General features: G+C 36.2%; 2 protein-coding genes across 2 annotated transcripts; both read right to left on the bottom strand.

The window, feature by feature from the left end:
- Positions 1–219: 219 nt before the first annotated feature.
- On the bottom strand, positions 220–10,010 carry LOC141656514 (actin-related protein 9). Its single transcript, XM_074463427.1, has 20 exons — positions 9,825–10,010; positions 9,656–9,728; positions 9,401–9,519; positions 8,832–8,891; positions 8,226–8,288; positions 7,410–7,512; positions 6,958–7,169; positions 6,290–6,410; positions 5,641–5,705; positions 4,875–4,964; positions 3,831–3,881; positions 3,366–3,497; positions 3,097–3,186; positions 2,275–2,345; positions 1,961–2,157; positions 1,814–1,857; positions 1,436–1,485; positions 1,207–1,252; positions 1,002–1,052; positions 220–670 (listed from the first exon to the last, which is right to left on the bottom strand). Exons 1-20 carry the CDS (start codon positions 9,825–9,827, stop codon positions 527–529), a joined length of 1,785 nt encoding a protein of 594 aa, XP_074319528.1. The 5' UTR covers positions 9,828–10,010; the 3' UTR covers positions 220–526.
- A 534-nt stretch (positions 10,011–10,544) lies between these two features.
- Positions 10,545–14,667, bottom strand: LOC141656513 (uncharacterized). Its single transcript, XM_074463426.1, has 6 exons — positions 14,466–14,667; positions 11,741–11,855; positions 11,566–11,655; positions 11,238–11,336; positions 10,806–10,928; positions 10,545–10,775 (listed from the first exon to the last, which is right to left on the bottom strand). Exons 1-5 carry the CDS (start codon positions 14,531–14,533, stop codon positions 10,827–10,829), a joined length of 474 nt encoding a protein of 157 aa, XP_074319527.1. The 5' UTR covers positions 14,534–14,667; the 3' UTR covers positions 10,545–10,775; positions 10,806–10,826.
- Between the last annotated feature and the right edge of the window lie 2,260 nt (positions 14,668–16,927).

The following is a 16,927-nucleotide window of genomic DNA, read 5'->3' as shown; positions in this document are numbered from 1 at the left end:
CATTAGGAATGAGTGATATTTGGCTAGTTTCTATTGATGCAATGTCATTGATTTTGGAGTATTCATTTCCGACAGTTGGGACAATATCTTTCGAGGTACTGAAGGCAATTTAATGGGTTGACCCCTCTAAGTTTGGCTTTTTCATTCGCAAGAGTCAGAAATCGAACCCCTGACCACTTGTTTAAGAGATGATAGCCTTTACTAGTCAATCCAGCCAACTTTGGCAATTGCAAAAAAACTTGTATTAAAGTGGGATAAGCAACAAAATGATTTTGCCAAAATACATTCTTGTCTCGAGGATTCGTAGTGACATTAAACTTATGGTGAGAGAGAGAGAGAGCATATATTTGCAAGAAAAAAGGCATGCATCAAACAAAACTAACTCAACCCGACCTGAATAACCTCCCTACATTTGATAAAGATATTGAACGAGGCTTGTAGCAGTGATTCTCCCCTTCCAGGACTTGCAGATATGCTCGATCGTGATATATTAGTGTCAGAAATTCAGAATAATTGATTTCGACCATCAGGAATTGATATAGCACAATGGCTGAGCTTGGATATAATAGGAATCTTTATACTTGCGGTTAGTACCGATATACAATCCCCCACGGATCCAATCTTCCCTGTGTATCCAAGCCTCCCGGTTGAAATCGAGAATCCCAAGAATCTGTTGATCACAGGAGCACAGCCAAAAACCCATCAACTAATATCAGTAAATTATACTGACTGCTGTGCTAAGCATGCTGCAACAGTAAAGCTACTACTGCGGGTAAAGAATGTTGTGGACTGAAATTGCGAGGAACTCGCATGATAATGTGTATGCATATAGCCAAGCAACTTAAAGTCGTATTTCACATTTAATAGTAGGTTATTTAGTCACTTGGTTGTATGCATACAACCGTCTCACCAGACTCGCTGCTAAAATTGACACTAAACATTATCGATTGTATTATAAATGTTATCTTGCATCTAATTAAACAAGTTATTGTCGTACTTACCACGCCACCTTTCCATGAAACATAGAGTGGGTTATTTCTTGATGGTAGAACCTGCAAACGAATAATGTGATCATCATGCAGTTTAAGAAGAATGCTAAACCACGGGTACAAAAGCTTTAACCGCCTAAAGAAGCCAAGTTAAATTCAGTAATTCAGATATTAGCCATAGCTATCAACAAAGATTAGAGACGCTTTCTGCACTAACCTCAACCATGTCTATTGCTTCATTCGAAGGAATCGCATGCAAGACCCTGCAACACCCGCAATACTTGAAGAGTTTACTGATAAATTAAAGTCGTATAATTGCGAAAAAAGAACAAGACAGTGTTCAGCAGGATGGGTGATTGTTAAGTTGTAGGATCAGGTTGAAATATTTTCTAGTCTAACCAGAAGTTAAGTTTGAGGAACATAGTTTCAGTCGAACAGAAACAAACCTATCTTCCACAGCGGCAACAAGACCATTTGTCAGAGCAACTCCACCGCCCTAAAACAAAATACTAATTAGCTTTACCAAGCATTCATCTATGTAATTCTCCCTCCATCCCAATAACATTGTACCCATTTGATTTTGATGGTTAACGGATGTCAACTTTGACCAATTTCCAATAAACAATAGCTACCAGTTTCAAAAATTTAATATAAAAATAATTATTTTTATAAATCAAACATGAAAGACATTACAACGTACATTATATTTAAAGAAAGTAATAGTGTAAGTTGACATCGATTGACCACCAACGATAAATGGAGAAATATATTTTGGATGGGAGTACATTATACATTTATTTATACATCACAGGTTGCAAACTCACCAGTTGTATGCTAGCAAACAATTTTCTCTGGAATTCTATACGCCCTGCCAAAGACAATAGAAACCAGGAACTTAATACAATGCTTTTTCAGTTTTTTGTGATGTACAATTAACAGTACGAACGCAACATTTAGACACTTCAACTCACCCGTTAACATAATGCTTTTTGTGATGGCTTCAGCAAGGCCAATTTTTTCTTCCTTTTTGGGCTTATTAGTAAAAGCTGGATAATTCTCCCACATAGGAATTCCAGGATTGAAGCCAGGGTACAAGTCTGTCACATCAGTTCTCCTTGGAAATTCCATTTGAAAGCTATCTTCCAGCATATCCTCATAATCATTAAACCTGTAGAGTAAACGGTAAATTCGCCCCAATGAGTAAACTAGAGAAACTTCAAGAGACAAGTTGACAATGCCTAATTTAACAAGCTCAGGAAAATGTAATGCCAAGATAGAGACACACCATTTGCGGGGTGGCGGAGGATAAACTTCTGGAACCAAAAGTCTGGGGTAAAACAAACCCATAGGAGGAACCTGATTGAAGAAAGTATTAATTTTCCATTCTGCCCACATTGTACAATTTCAGTGCTGGAAATCAGAGGCCTAGATGGTGTTGGGAAATTAATGATGAAAAGAAATGTCGTGAATTTTTTCATTACCCTTCGACCAGTAAAGAAATAATTTGTAAACGTACACTTAAACAGATAGATAGTAAATAACCGGAAAAGAAAATATAGCATTATCATTTGTCAGATGATTATATATCTATGTACAACCGATTTATATAACCAGCAAACCAAAATAGATCAGATGCTGATTGCTGACACATGAATAGGACCGAAATCGACAGTGCTAATAGCAAAACCAACTGCAAGTCTGCAACTCCTAAAAATCATTCAAGAACAGAACAAATACAACTGGAAGACATTACACGCAGGAAACAATTGACAGCAAGTTCATTGTAGATAATTGTCTGTACTATAGATTCTGACATAGGTTAGAGCTCATTTCCTTATAAATCATAAAGGCGTTACATTGTGTTCTACACCATGTTACTTTGACATTTCACTTACCCATTGTGTCACAAGTCCGACACAGGATATGTCATACATGTCCGACATGCCATGTGACTGTTGATATCCCATATTGTATTTCAAGGGTGTCTAGTAACAAGAGAAAGGAAAAGGCAAAAGAATGTAACAAAGAACACTATGAAGAAGAACAAAGAGGAGAGAGACATGGGCAAGATAAATATAAGCTGATAAGATATACCAGAAACACCTACATTAAGAGCTGTTAGCTTTGTCTTATGAGCTCCAGCAGGCATGCTATCCTCATATGAATGAACTGCAACTACGGCATCAGTCTCACCATCCTGCATATGGAAGTCAAATTGTGACGTGAATTTAGGAGTAAAAACATTTTAGTCATATGCTGTGCAGTAATTCACCAGTAAGAAAATATCCATCTTAAGGAACTTAAAAGCCAACATAACTTTCTGTTTTTAAATGGATATTAATTCAAAATAGTTCGCTAGTAAGTGACAAGAATTACCTTAATCTGACAATTAGATTCCTTTAGCCGATTAAGCATCAGCAGATCAATAGGTTTCGCTAACGCATCTGTTCGAATTGGAGGCCATGTCTGGTGATGCCTTTGTGTCCACAGTAGGCATCTTGATATGTCCTGAATAAGAAATATTCAAGGAATAGAAGAAAAACTTAAATTATGAAAATTATGATAGAATAGAGAATATTGGCTCATTAAACTAATTGCGCCTCTTTTATTTTGAAGTAAATGCAATTCCCGCTGCGACTTTCATTCCGTGTCTCAGAAGCCTCTTCATGTTGTTAAACACAAGGGCAACACTATGTACATCCAAGTATCCAACTTCCTACCTCGCCATTTGCAGGAGCTCTTGGTGTACTGGGTGGGTGACATTGTTGTTGTCAACAACTTTAAATTCTTATGAGACTAAAATCATTAAGAGAAGCAAATTTATCAGGGACCAAATCATACCTCTCCGCCAAATGACAGTGTAATTCCCGTGGCAGGTAATGTAACTCCATCCTAAAGTTGAGGCCCAAGAAGAGTCAGTTATAAAGATATTGTATAGTTGTTTCTTCTCATCACTAGCGAATTTATTGTCGCATTAAGAAAGCCAGCACCCAGCAAAGCAACTTAACAAAATGGGATTTAGATAACAGCATTAATAAGAGCAATTAATGAGGATAAATAAAAGCTGATAAAATATTTTTAAGGCAAGGTAATGGAAGTGTTGGATTACTTGGAAGCATGTGATGGAATGTTACTCTTTTTAAATACTTCCTGAGGTTCAGAAGAGACATTGGTATACTATTCTTATTATCATACATCAAATGTTTGGGTGATACATCTGCTTGTCACTTTCTTTTGTCTTTCCTTTTCCTCTATAGAACCTATAATGTTGTTCTGAAGCTTAGTGGCTTATTAGGTGTCGTATCATAACATTGATACATCACTTTTAGTGTCATACATCAAATGGAACACTCTCGTGTGATACCATATAGTCCATATAACATAACTGCCAATAGTGGATACCCTGAGCCATAGATGATTGGAGAAAGGATTTCTGACTTGTTGGTTGGTAACTAATGGCTAGCAAGTAGCAACCAATTTATGTTCATCTGGATTTTAGTATCCATATCCCTTTTCAAGCTATTAATTACTTTGTATTAGTATGTTGATTATGCACCTTAGTGAGAAAACCAAAAAACAGAACATGTTCAGAGAAAGATACATATGTCCCACCAGGGTTACCAAATTTTAAAATAATGTAATTCGCTAAATTGAGCGAATCGCGAATTAGAATTAAGAAAGCGAATTGAACGAATTGCGAATCCGGCAACCCTGTGTCCCACCATGGAAAAAATTGTGTTCTAAGATGGGGTAGATAAGATGACTGATGTGAACTGGGCACCAATAAAAGTAGATGAACCACTACGAACTGTCTTATTATTTCTTTTCTCCTACCTCTGACGGATGCAAATAGGGAAGAAAAAAACATTCATGCAAGTCTCATACCTCAACACAAATGACTGATGTCACTTGGGCGCCAATATTTACGACACATGCGGTGGACAAACCATTCCCAAAAACTGTTGCAAGAGCTTCCTGCAGCCAATGTGCCCAAGACATAAGTAATGATTAACTGATCAGTAGTCATGAATATTTGCTAGTAGCCAATGACACAATTGTTTATCATGATGATATAAAATCAAAAACTGATATCAGATACAGGACTTGCTTAAAATGTGTCCTATGTAAGTAACGATTAACTAGACAGTAGTCGGGAATAACCGCATAAGAACATACAGCAAAAAGAGGAACAAGGACCAACTAGTTTCTATATTGATGTTGGTGCAGGGATTAAGCGACAGATCCCCTAATAAATACAAAGATATGCCAGAATTTGCTAATAGTGTCCAAGAATCAAACATGACCACACAGATGAGACAGTGGAAAATCCTTTTTGATAATAGAAATGTACATAGAAATTACAGTTGACATGTCCTACAAAGAAAAAGCAGGCGAAGAACAAAAACACAGTGAAGAACAAATGGTTACTTTGATATGCTATGCCGTACTCCATTACACTGAGTTCGTTTCAGTTTTTCAAAATAATTGCAAATGAATTTGAAAAGTGTATTGTAGCAAATGGAACGGAACAGTCGCAATTTACAAATGCATACATTAAACAACACACAATCTATTCATGGTCAAGTCTACAAAACATATAGACTGGATTGCAGTATAAAAACTAAAAAGCAACATGAAAGACTTCTCTCACCTGATGGACAACTGCCACACCAAAACACAGATCTCTCAATACAAGGGACATTAACTCCTTTATTTCTGCAATAACAGCATTTAAGGAATTCAATATTTCGTTGTCAAGGAGTATTTGAGTATCATAAATAATTTCTAAGCCTCAACTTCTGTATTGTAGCCTTGTAGGACATGTAAAGTTATCACCAACAGCCTAAATACAGATGCTAAAGACATCATTGTCTTGAAATATATAACAAACAAAAATCAGAAGGAACGGTAACAGAAATTACAGCCTCATTGGTAGTTTGGTACCATAATGCCACAGAATGCAATGTTCTTATTAAGACCATCTCTACTCGGAACTCAGTACGAATAGTCAGGAACACGAGCAAATGAAACAGGATTGAAAACATGCTATAAAGACATAATAGCTACTTTAGCACAAGGAAAAGAAGTACTCCCTCCTAGTCTGATTGTTGGTTCCCCTTTTTCATTTTCATGCTAGTCGGGTGTTGGTTCCCCTTTCCTTTTTTGGTAAGTTTTGTGTGGTCCAAATCCAATTCCATGTGGGGTAGGGTGTTTTGTGTGGTCCAAATTCATTTCCTTAATTTTGGTGCCCAAAAGAAAGGGAACCAACAATCAGACTAGGAGGGAGTATATTTTAATACCTCGAGTATCAAATGTTTCTGGCACAATAAGCATAGCAGAATACATTATTCTTTCACTTCTAGAGATGCGCAGTTTCTCAGTCAAAATCCACTCCCATATAGCATGTAGGTCTTCAAGCACCTAAGGAAAAAGAAAAGAATGTATCAGTAGAAAACTTGGCAAAGTAAAAGAGAGAAGTTTTTAGATGTTACAAAACTCTACTAGAGTATCAGCATGTGCACATGTCTTCTTATGAAGAAGGCAAATGATTATCTTTGATAGGCTACAGCAATTACTCCTACTCCTACGGTCCTAGCATAGGATGTCGAGGGGTGTTTTCTCCCTCTCATACTGTTCATTTTGAAATAAAATGGGATGACAAAGATGGCTTCAGCTTGGAAAGGGTACATTCAACATAACTTCCTAAAAATTCCATGATAAATAGGAAAAGTCCATACGATTACAAAGACAGTCACATGCCAACTTCGCCTTATAAGTTATAACCTGCCATAGGAACTTATTTTGTCATATTGAAGAACAGATGCAGTTTTGAGTAACAGAACATAAACAGAGCAATGACATGTCGAGTTTGCTAGTGTCATATAGTGATAAAATAAGCATTCAGAATCAATAAAAAATCCTAAAGGATCATTTGCCTCGATCACTATGCTTTGAAATCAAAGAATACCTGCTCTGAAGAATAATCTGGAGAAACATTAAAATGACCCCTGCGGATAGGCCTCCTTAAGCAATATGGTTCACTTGGTGAAATTCTTAGTGATTCTTCACCAAAAATGGACTCCCTATGTTTACATTCACTAACGGAAGCGGCGCCCTTTGTGTCTGCATCTTTGGTCACATCAGAGGATGGTCGCGTTTCATCAAGTTTCATTGAAGCTTCTGCATTTATTTTTTTACAAAAGAAAAAGTGTGATAACGCCAATTAGCAAGTAAAATAAGCTCATCAAATGAACTGTAATATCTAGGGAATGTAATATTAGGAAACAAGTGTGATTCCGAAAACTCAGTTATCAGTCATCACATGACAACTGCAGGAATATTCATCAGAAAGTGCAGGGGAAACAGAAAGAAGATTACAAAATATATATAACTGCATTTGAAAGAAGCTATCAAAGATACCTAACGTAGAAGAAGATCCTGGTTTCTTCTCAAACACATCAGTCCAACTTAATGCAGGTTCCTTCTTGGTAATCTGAACGTTAGGTCCATCGAGACGAGTCATCTGCACAAAAATATGCAACCATTGTAGAGGCAAATTACTTGAGAAAGAGAACTCCAAACCAATTACAAAATCAATTTCAGGATTCAATTAACAGCAAAAAATTAGAAGCTGCAAAGAAGTTCAAGATGAGAAATCCTCTGTACAATCCACTATCAGAAGAACACAAGTATTTGATCAATTGAATTACAAAAACTCAGTTAGACTCTAACGACAGTATCTGTATCAACTTTAAGAGGAACTCTTCCAAGGAAATAATATGAAACCTTATTAGATCCGTTTTTAGCCTTTTACCATGAATAAAAAATAAAATAGAAACCCAAATGTCCACCAAAACTGTAGATCCATCTGCAGATTGAAGGCAGCCTAGACTCGCTAAATAAAGAAGTATGCAAACAATTATGTCATGATCCCACTTGCCTACTCCAAAAGTTTGTAACGAGCATTAAGGAATAAGGATGAACATTAGTGCACTCATTAATTGGAGTCTAGGGCTAAGTTTAAAAATAAAAAAAATTACTTAGTAAAACAACTGGGTTTACATTGATCATACATAAAAGAACTGATTCAAGACAAATAAAAAAAAGCTTTGCTTTGGGTGAAACTTGAAAGTATAAAAATCACCTTAACTCTATACAACAAACGAAACCCGTTACCATAGAATAAAAAAATCCAGCAATTACTATGAAACATAAATGCATAAAAATAAAACTCGCCTTTCTCGAATATGCATTGGCTACTTCTTCACCAAGACACGGAACCTTCAGAAAGGAAGCAATCTACACAGCAGATCAAACGCATATCTTAAGAAACCGAAAAACTAAACAATCCTCAAAGAGTAACAAAATAAGGCAGCACAATACATATAGGCCTTGTTTGGATGGAGGGATTTGAAGGTAACGGAAGGGGAGGTAGAGGAAACTCAGGAAAGGATACAAATTCACTTATTTGGTTAGCAAATAAGGTGGGCGGGAAATGGAGGGATCCATTTTCCCCTCCACCAAGCCTAATCAAAATCACTTGTCACCCGTCAGAGGAAGATTTGACGGAAAACAATCTTGATTTACTTCCCCCCCCCCCATCCCCCTCCCCGACTTTTCTCTCCTATTTTCGTATCCAAACACACCCATAATGAGAAAACTTCAACATGACATCGATTGAAAAATGAAAATTACCAAGAATCAGTCTCAAGTTTCCATGTCTAAACAAAATTATCAAAATCGAGCACATTTACAGTCTTTAAACTTAGCATGAGGCATGAGCTCAAGAAATCCTCCTGACCAAACATTACATAACAGAAAGCTGATTGCAAGCAAACTCACAGTATCATACGCCCTCTCACGCTCCACATGTTGAGCTGTCGTAACCTGAGAATTCAGCGTCTGAAAACCACCACCATCACCCCATCATTAATCAGAATTCAAGTGCCACATAAAAATTACATCTTTAAGATTAAATCAAGGTCACACCAATGAAACACTGCCATTCTGTACAGGGTTTTTGGACATCACCATTCACCACGAGTCTGCGACTGTATCTTACCACGTTTTGAGTTAATATACTGACCGCATTTAGCAAGTTTAGACCACAATACTGTGGCCAAAACCGGGATTCAATACTACCGAGTATGTTTTTAAGCAAATTATTTTTTTTGGTGTTGATCAGGGGTATCCCCTACCGACAGATGGGGCAATCTCCTTCGGGGTACTGAAGGCAATTTAATGGGTTGACCCCTCCCAAGTTTGGTTTTTTCATTCGCAAGAGTCAGGAATCGAACCGCTGGCCACTTGTTTAAGAGATGAGCGCCCTTAACACTCACACCAGCCAACTTTGGTAAATTATGAAGACAGTAACATGAACAATTTCCAAAAAAAAAAAATTGAAATAAGACCTGATCAATAACGTTTTTCCTAGGAGGTGTATTAGCTCCGGTTGTTCGGCGCGCAATGCAGTGAGGAATAATTAATGGAACATCTTGATTAGCTAATCCAATCTTTATATTCGCGGAACCTAATCAATTGTACAATTCCGAGCACTGATTTCAGCAATTAAGTACATAATCAACAAACTAACTTCAAATTCGACCTAAAACAATTCAAAAAGGGGGAAAAGGGGAAGAAATTAGGGTTTTACGAAGAACAAAAACCTGGATTAATAACGACTAATTTAGAACCTCGCTCAGCAATTAGTTGAGAAGGTACAACATTTTTCAAGTAATCCTGCAAAAATAACGAGTAAATATTGAATATTATGAATAAAATTTGAATTTGATGTGATTTTTAGTAGCCATTAATGGAGGAAATAGGGAGGTTTACCATGATGATGGATGAACATGCAAGCTTCACTGTTTTAACAGTTGCAGGATTGTTGTAAACTCTGTGTATATGAAAGAGCAATTCCGTTTTTTTTAAAGCAAGTATGTGAAAGAGAAAATTTCGTGTGAAAAAGTAATTTTTTTTTTTTTTTTTTTTTTTAAGTCAGTAAAGGATTTTTTGGTAGTTATCTTGGAAAGAAAGAATTGTGTTATATATGATCGAATTTCCAATACTTTGGTTTTAAAAATTGATTTAGAAGCGTCATTTGAAGTCGAGAAGTACTCCGTCGCCACTCGCCCGTATATTTTTTCAAGCTTTTGGAAGGGATTCGCGAGAAGCTATAGTTGGTATCTATGTCCACAATACGCCTGTCTCAATCGCTAAGCTAAAACACCTCGGTTGGATTTGAAAGTAGCAGTGAGTATGAAATATTACGACTTTATTAGCTCAAGGGATATTAGACGGTAGGAGAAACTGGTGAGTGACAAAGACGAGAATGGTTAGTCTGATTACTCGGCTGTGGTTTATCTCAAGGACGATTGAAGCTCTATTGACATATCGCCGCCTCCCTGAACATGGGTTAGACAAAAAAAAAAAAAAAAAAAAAAAAAAAAAAAAAAAAAGAGCGCAGTTGAGCATTGGGAAACTTGCATACAAGAAAAGGTAAAGCCGTATATCTACCATCTGCAACCCAATCTATTTGGAAACAATTTATAGATGTGGAAAAACTGTTGCGATCTCTAGTTACTGAAATTCCCATACGTCTTTTAACATAGCGGGTGATTCAGGAATTGCACCCCAAATAGTTTAAAACGAGGTACTGGATTTTCAGTTGCCGGAGAGTATTGAGACTCAGAAAGAACAAGTGGAGCTATGTTCTGAACAACATCCTAAAATCGTAGCTAATGACAAAAAACTGCTAGCTGATGTCCTACAGTATACCACCAATATAACAATACAACCTTCTGCACGAGATCATGTGCTTCTCTCTACCCTGCTAGCTTAGACGGTCTTGGGCTTTGGAGCTTTTTTCTTCATTTGTCTCCTTGGCAAAGAGTTCTTCATACCCAGGAAGAATAGCAAGGCACCAAATAGCGCCACATTCTGCAAATAAATGAACATTTAAAAGTTTATTTCCGCATGGAAAGATTTCTCGTGATGAACAAAGTCAGGTCCAAGGGCCATGAAGCTGTGCTCGAGCACGCTTTTAGTTAGGTGTTCTGGTTGTATAATTTATGATTGTACTTCCGTTTCTTTTAAGATTTTGGTTATTGTTGGTTGATGCCCTCTCTATTTATAAATGAGTTGATTAATATTCCTTGACAAAGAAAGATTTTTATTCACACGAAAATGAGCCAAAATGCATGCCAGAGCATAACGTAAATGATAGACGCATATAATAAATGTGTTTACCTGCAAGAATTCATGCAAGAGACTGAAGAACTCGGGTTGTGCTGGGCCGTAGTTGTAGAACTCATAGAGGAAAGGTGTAGAGAATAAGAGGTGCAGAAGCTACATTGCAAGAATGTTGAATCAGCATTAGTTGGCTACAAAAACTTATCTGAGACGGAATCACATGTGAGACACAAATAGGACTGTCACTACTTCATACAAGACTCAATGAAGTTATTTCTATGCATGTAGTTCTAAATAACAATTTGTCCAAGTTAAACTGATGTCAATATATGACGCGACAAAAAATGAGGATAGTGCAAAATAGCAACAGATCCGGAGTACTAACCAAAAGATATGCTCCAAAACTGCTGCCAAAAACGAAGAGGACTCCCCCAAGTCCTTTAATGACCATTGAAGTAGCAACTAATTGCCTAACCTGGACATAAAGAAATGTCACAACGGATAATTTTTTAAAAAAAATAACACAGTCCTCCCCTTTTGTGAGAGAAGTGTACCAGTACCTCAATTTCGGGCAATTTGACCCCCAGTTTTGAGATCAAAATATCTCTGACCTGACCGACTTTTGGGGCCAATTCTTTAGCAGCTGGTCCACCATCCACGCCAAATTCATTGAACCTGCGGAACCAGGCAGTTGTCATCAATGAGCAGAAATATACACTAAGCAAGAAATGAATGCTGAATAAAATGCAATTAAATCTGAGAATCTTGAGGTAATAAACTAAGAATGACAAGTTTTTTATGACGCAAAAGAATATTTCTTGCATAGCCGAAAAATAACTAAATTGTAACGCAAAGGATGTATCAAATTCAAGTCATAAGCACGAAGCTTTAGGGCTAAAGTGCTAAACGGAAGACGTGGCTGAAAGCCTGAATGTATATTGAGAAAAAGAGAGAAAATATCTGCATTAATGAGAAAATATCTTGTAGGCTTAAGCTTTAAAGCCACAAAGCAAATCACAAATACTTTCCTATGAAAGAAAAAAATTCTTTTGCACTGTTAACGCCTTGTTTATCTTTGTCCGATTTGAGAATTCGTCAAACTGCACTTAATTTGGGACATTAACTGACACTCTAATAGTGATTCTTATAGCCACCAACAACTTCTCCTGCCCCCGCCATCCAAATGATATCAGCCCTGCAAAAAGACTTTCGTCTGTGATCCACAAAAGTTTTTTTTCTTTCTAGGGCCACACTAACATCAACGAGTGGAAACACTAAACTTGCTTCTCACAATAATAATTTGAATTGAGATGGATGGATATGATTCATTTTTTGTTACGGATATGATTGAAAGGAAACGGAGGCATCAATTTCCTTCTACAAGGCAAACTATATTTTTTCCAAGATAGGAAATTTTGCAAGGAAAACTCCCATACTCCACCTCCTCCTTGTTCCCTTTCCATCTCCACCGCTATCCCCCTCCTCTCCTACTATTGTATCCAAACAAAGCTTTACGAAACAACAGGTCATGAACAATATGGACTATAATTTATGCGCGATCAGAAGTCAACATCTTGAAATCCAGTGATTATCCTTGCAGATGACACTCTTACTAGCTAAAGATCGTCTAAATACAAATCCAGAAGAGACGACTTCTTTTTATGCTCAAAGGACTTGGCTTTTTAAATCAAGGAAGTGAAGGGCGTTTACTGAGAAGCAGCCAAATCAAGGATTTAGCTTTTTCAGATTTCGAATCTAACCAATCAAGAAATGAAGAGTGTTTATGGATAAGTGGATTTGAGGGAAAGGGGGGAGGAGGGCGAAGGGAAACAAATCCTTCGTTTGGTTGACAAACAAGGTTGGAGGGAAATGAAGGGGGAGAGAAACGGAGGATTAACACACCCTGAACGTCGTGGAGAAGCACCCGAAATCATCAATCAGAATCTAAACTTATATTCCTCAAACTAAGAAGAATTTCTCATCATATTGGTCAATATCCGCTCACCCCGCCAATCGACCACCATCCCTTCATCAAGCAACACTAATCCTAACCTAGTCACCTCTTGTTCAGTTAGCGAATTTGACAAGAGGGAAATGGAGGGATCCATGTACCCCCTCCAAGTCAAATCAAATATAGTTTTATCACACGAAAGATTTCGAAGAAAAATGTCATTGCTCCATTATCACTTATCACTCTCCTAACCCTCCCTCCCTCCCTCTACCTCCGACTCCCTAACTCCACTCCCCCTCGTAAACTACTATCAACAACAAGAAAAGTGACACCAAAAAAACAACAATTCACTTTCACTATTGTTTTGATGACGAGATCGTATCAAAGGCAGCTCATTAATCCCAACTAAATGATAAAAAAACTCGTATTATCCCATCGTATGCATACTACGATCTCATTTCATGTCATATTAGTTGGTTCATAATCGCGTAATGACTTGTCATGTACAAACAATAGTCTCACACAAAACTAACTACCACTAAATAAACTTTATAAACTATAAATGCTAGCTCATCAACCAAATTAAATTAGATATATGTAATAACTAACCACAAATAGAAAAAACACACACCAAACTTTCAAGTTACCAAACAATAACTAATTAAACAGAACCATTCCAACATCAATAAGTCTTGCTTCATACGGTCTGAAATAAGACGGATCAAATATCACCATTTTTTTAATAGAATGTAACCATTTTAATGACAAAATGTTATAACTAAAGTTGTCACTTTTTACACTGAAAATGATGGTAACATTTTATCAGAAAATAGTACTCCTAACATTTTATTGTAAAAAGGCTACATTCGATCCGTCTTATTTCAGACGGAAAATAGCCCGTCTGAAATAAGAATTTGCGTTCCGACATAATACGAAACCAAAATATACCCAGATCAGAATCTTTCATCCACTAATCATATTCATTAAAAAGTACATTCATTCACAAACTCACACATCCAAGCAGAAAAATCAAATCTTTAATCATCCCAGATAACCAAACCGCTGATCCAAAGATAGAAATCCCAACAACAACATTACCCCAGTGCCTCAATGGCTCCCACAAATTGAGGGGTAGGCCGTAGGGGGTCTGATCACGGATGTACGCAGCCTTACCCTTGTATCGAAACACAAAAAATTGACAAACAACATTACGGCAGTGCCTCAATGGCTCCTGTAAATTGCGGGGTAGGGGAATAGGGAGTCTGATGTACGCAATCTTATCCTTGTATCGGAACAAAAAAATGGCAAACAAAAAATGGAATTGAGAAGCTTACATTTGCCAAGCAGAAAGGATGAAAATGGATGCAAAAAGTAGCCTTCCCATGAATGAAAAGAACCCCATTTTTTCTCCCTACTCAATTTTTTTAGCCAAAGTAGAGAGAAGATGAGAAAGATCAAATCTTTGTCTAAGTTCTCTTAACTAGTGAAGAAATGCAAGAAGCCAAGTGTAAAAAGTAAAAGGATGGTTTTTTTGTATTCGGGTTCGGGTCAAATCAAAAGGGTTAAATTTTGAAACCCCACACCCAACAGACACCTACCACTGTACCACTGACCAGTGTAGTGTACAACTAACCATCCCTTCATTTGTCAGGAAATTTAATTTTAGAAGGAAAATAATGAGGATCTATTTATCAAAATTTGGTAATAAATCAATTGGATCTTTTTTTCATTTTGTTTCAGCCACTTTTTTTTTTTTAGAATTTTTTGTCAAACACAACCTTTAAAAAAAAAATTGCAAACACCACCTTTAAAAAAAAAAGTTTGTAAAACACAACCTTTAATAAAAATTTTATTGTCAAACACGACTTTTTGGCCGAAGGATTTAACATTTTATAATGGGGTAACTTTCAGTCGATGTTTGAGATAGCAAACAATGTCAGTTTGAGGCGTTTTTGGACTCGTTGGAAAGATAGAAATACAAGCTTTCCAAGGGTTATCAATACGATGGTCAAAGGCGGTCTTATGTGGGGTCTTTTGATGTGTAAAGTAAGGATGGTCGGAGAGATTAACGGGTGATCGGGGATTTTAGTGGGTCTTTTAAAGAGGTTATGATGCTTTGTTTGGTCTGAAAATTGGTATGTAGGTAGCGGGGAGTGTAAGGTAGGCCGTAGTTGTGTTGGTTTTTGTGGTTGTTTGTTGTAAGTGCTGGTTTGAGGTGAGTGAATTGACCTACAAAAAAGAAATCCAACTTTGACGTTCTTTTGAATGTTTTTTACCTTCAAATTAACTCCCCTCGAACCACCACTTGTAACCAACAACCACCACAAACAGCACAACTAAGACCTACCTTACACTACCCGTTACTTACATACCAAATTTCAGACAAAAAAAAAACATCATAGCCTCTTTAAAAGACCCACAAAAAATCCCCGACCACTTACTAATCTCTCCGACCAGCCTTACTTTACACAATAATAGATCCCGTATAAGGCCACTTTTGACCATCGTGTTGATAACCCATGGAAAGCTTGTATTTCCACCTTTCCAACGAGTCCAAAAACACCTCAAACCGACATCGTTTGCTATCCCAAACATCGATTGAAAGTTACCCCATAGCAAAATGCTAAGTCTTTCAGCCAAAAAGTCGTGTTTGACAACAAAATTTTTATTAAAGGTTGTGTTTTACAAACTTTTTTTTTAAAGGTGGTGTTTGAAAGATTTTTTTTTTTTAAAGGTTGTGTTTGACCAAAAAAAACCCCTTTTTTTTATATGGAAACAAAATTAAGTTGATTTTCTTGAATAGCACCAACTTCGGCCACTTTTTTTTTATATGGAAACGAAATTAAGTTGATCTTCTAGAATAGCACCAACTTGTTTCATCAACTTCTAGAATAGCACCAACTTGTTTCATCTTTTCGGATGGCTGTCAGCCCACCTGACAAATTCTTGCTCCAGACGGATTTTTTCGTGTTAAATAAGTCGTTAAAATGTGTCCATTTTAAGATAAAATGTATATATTCCTTGATAAAATGATATCACCAAGTTTATGTTATAAATGTTAACTTTAATTATAAAATTTTATTGTTAAATAGTTATTTTCTATCAAAAATATTAATATCTTCTCGTCAGACCGTTTCAAGGAAGACGTATTCATAGGACACATGACATATAGGGCAAATAACCAAATCTACATAGTATAAAAGTCAGGTTTTTTCTTGGCTTTTGATTGGCTGCTGAAATTAAGGGTTTGAGAATTTCTTTTTGGTGATGTAGGGTCCCCCATGATCATTGAGTGAATTAATTACCGTCTCTCCTACCTTATATTCATTACATTATTTCACTGATTATTATAAGCAATTTCCCTCCTCCTTTCTTTTAAACTCCAACTAAATTAGATTAAAATCTCAAAATTACATTACCATGAAAATTAAATTATGAGATATTAAATACAAGATTAAATTAAAAAATCAAATACTACGAATATATTACCTCAAACAAAAAAAAATACAAAATAAAAAAAATTATAAACTATAACAAAATTAGCTTAAAATATCAAGAAAAACACCTTTCATAAAAATTGAAATCATATATACTTCAATTCTCAAAACTTAATATTTCTCGGATTTATATATAATATTTTGCAAGTATCATTATATATAAATATTAAATATTAAATAATAATACTAAATTACAATACGAACATAATTTAAAAAAAATATTTTTAGATCTATGAAATTCACTACAAATCCAGAAATTAAAAAAATTAAAAAATTTGGGCTTTAATTACAATTTGAAC

Source organism: Silene latifolia, chromosome 5 (assembly GCF_048544455.1).
Source record: "Silene latifolia isolate original U9 population chromosome 5, ASM4854445v1, whole genome shotgun sequence".
Classification (NCBI taxonomy): Eukaryota; Viridiplantae; Streptophyta; class Magnoliopsida; order Caryophyllales; family Caryophyllaceae; genus Silene; species Silene latifolia.
The sequence above is the reverse complement of the archived record's forward strand: the minus strand, read 5'-3'. Positions and strand labels throughout refer to the sequence as shown.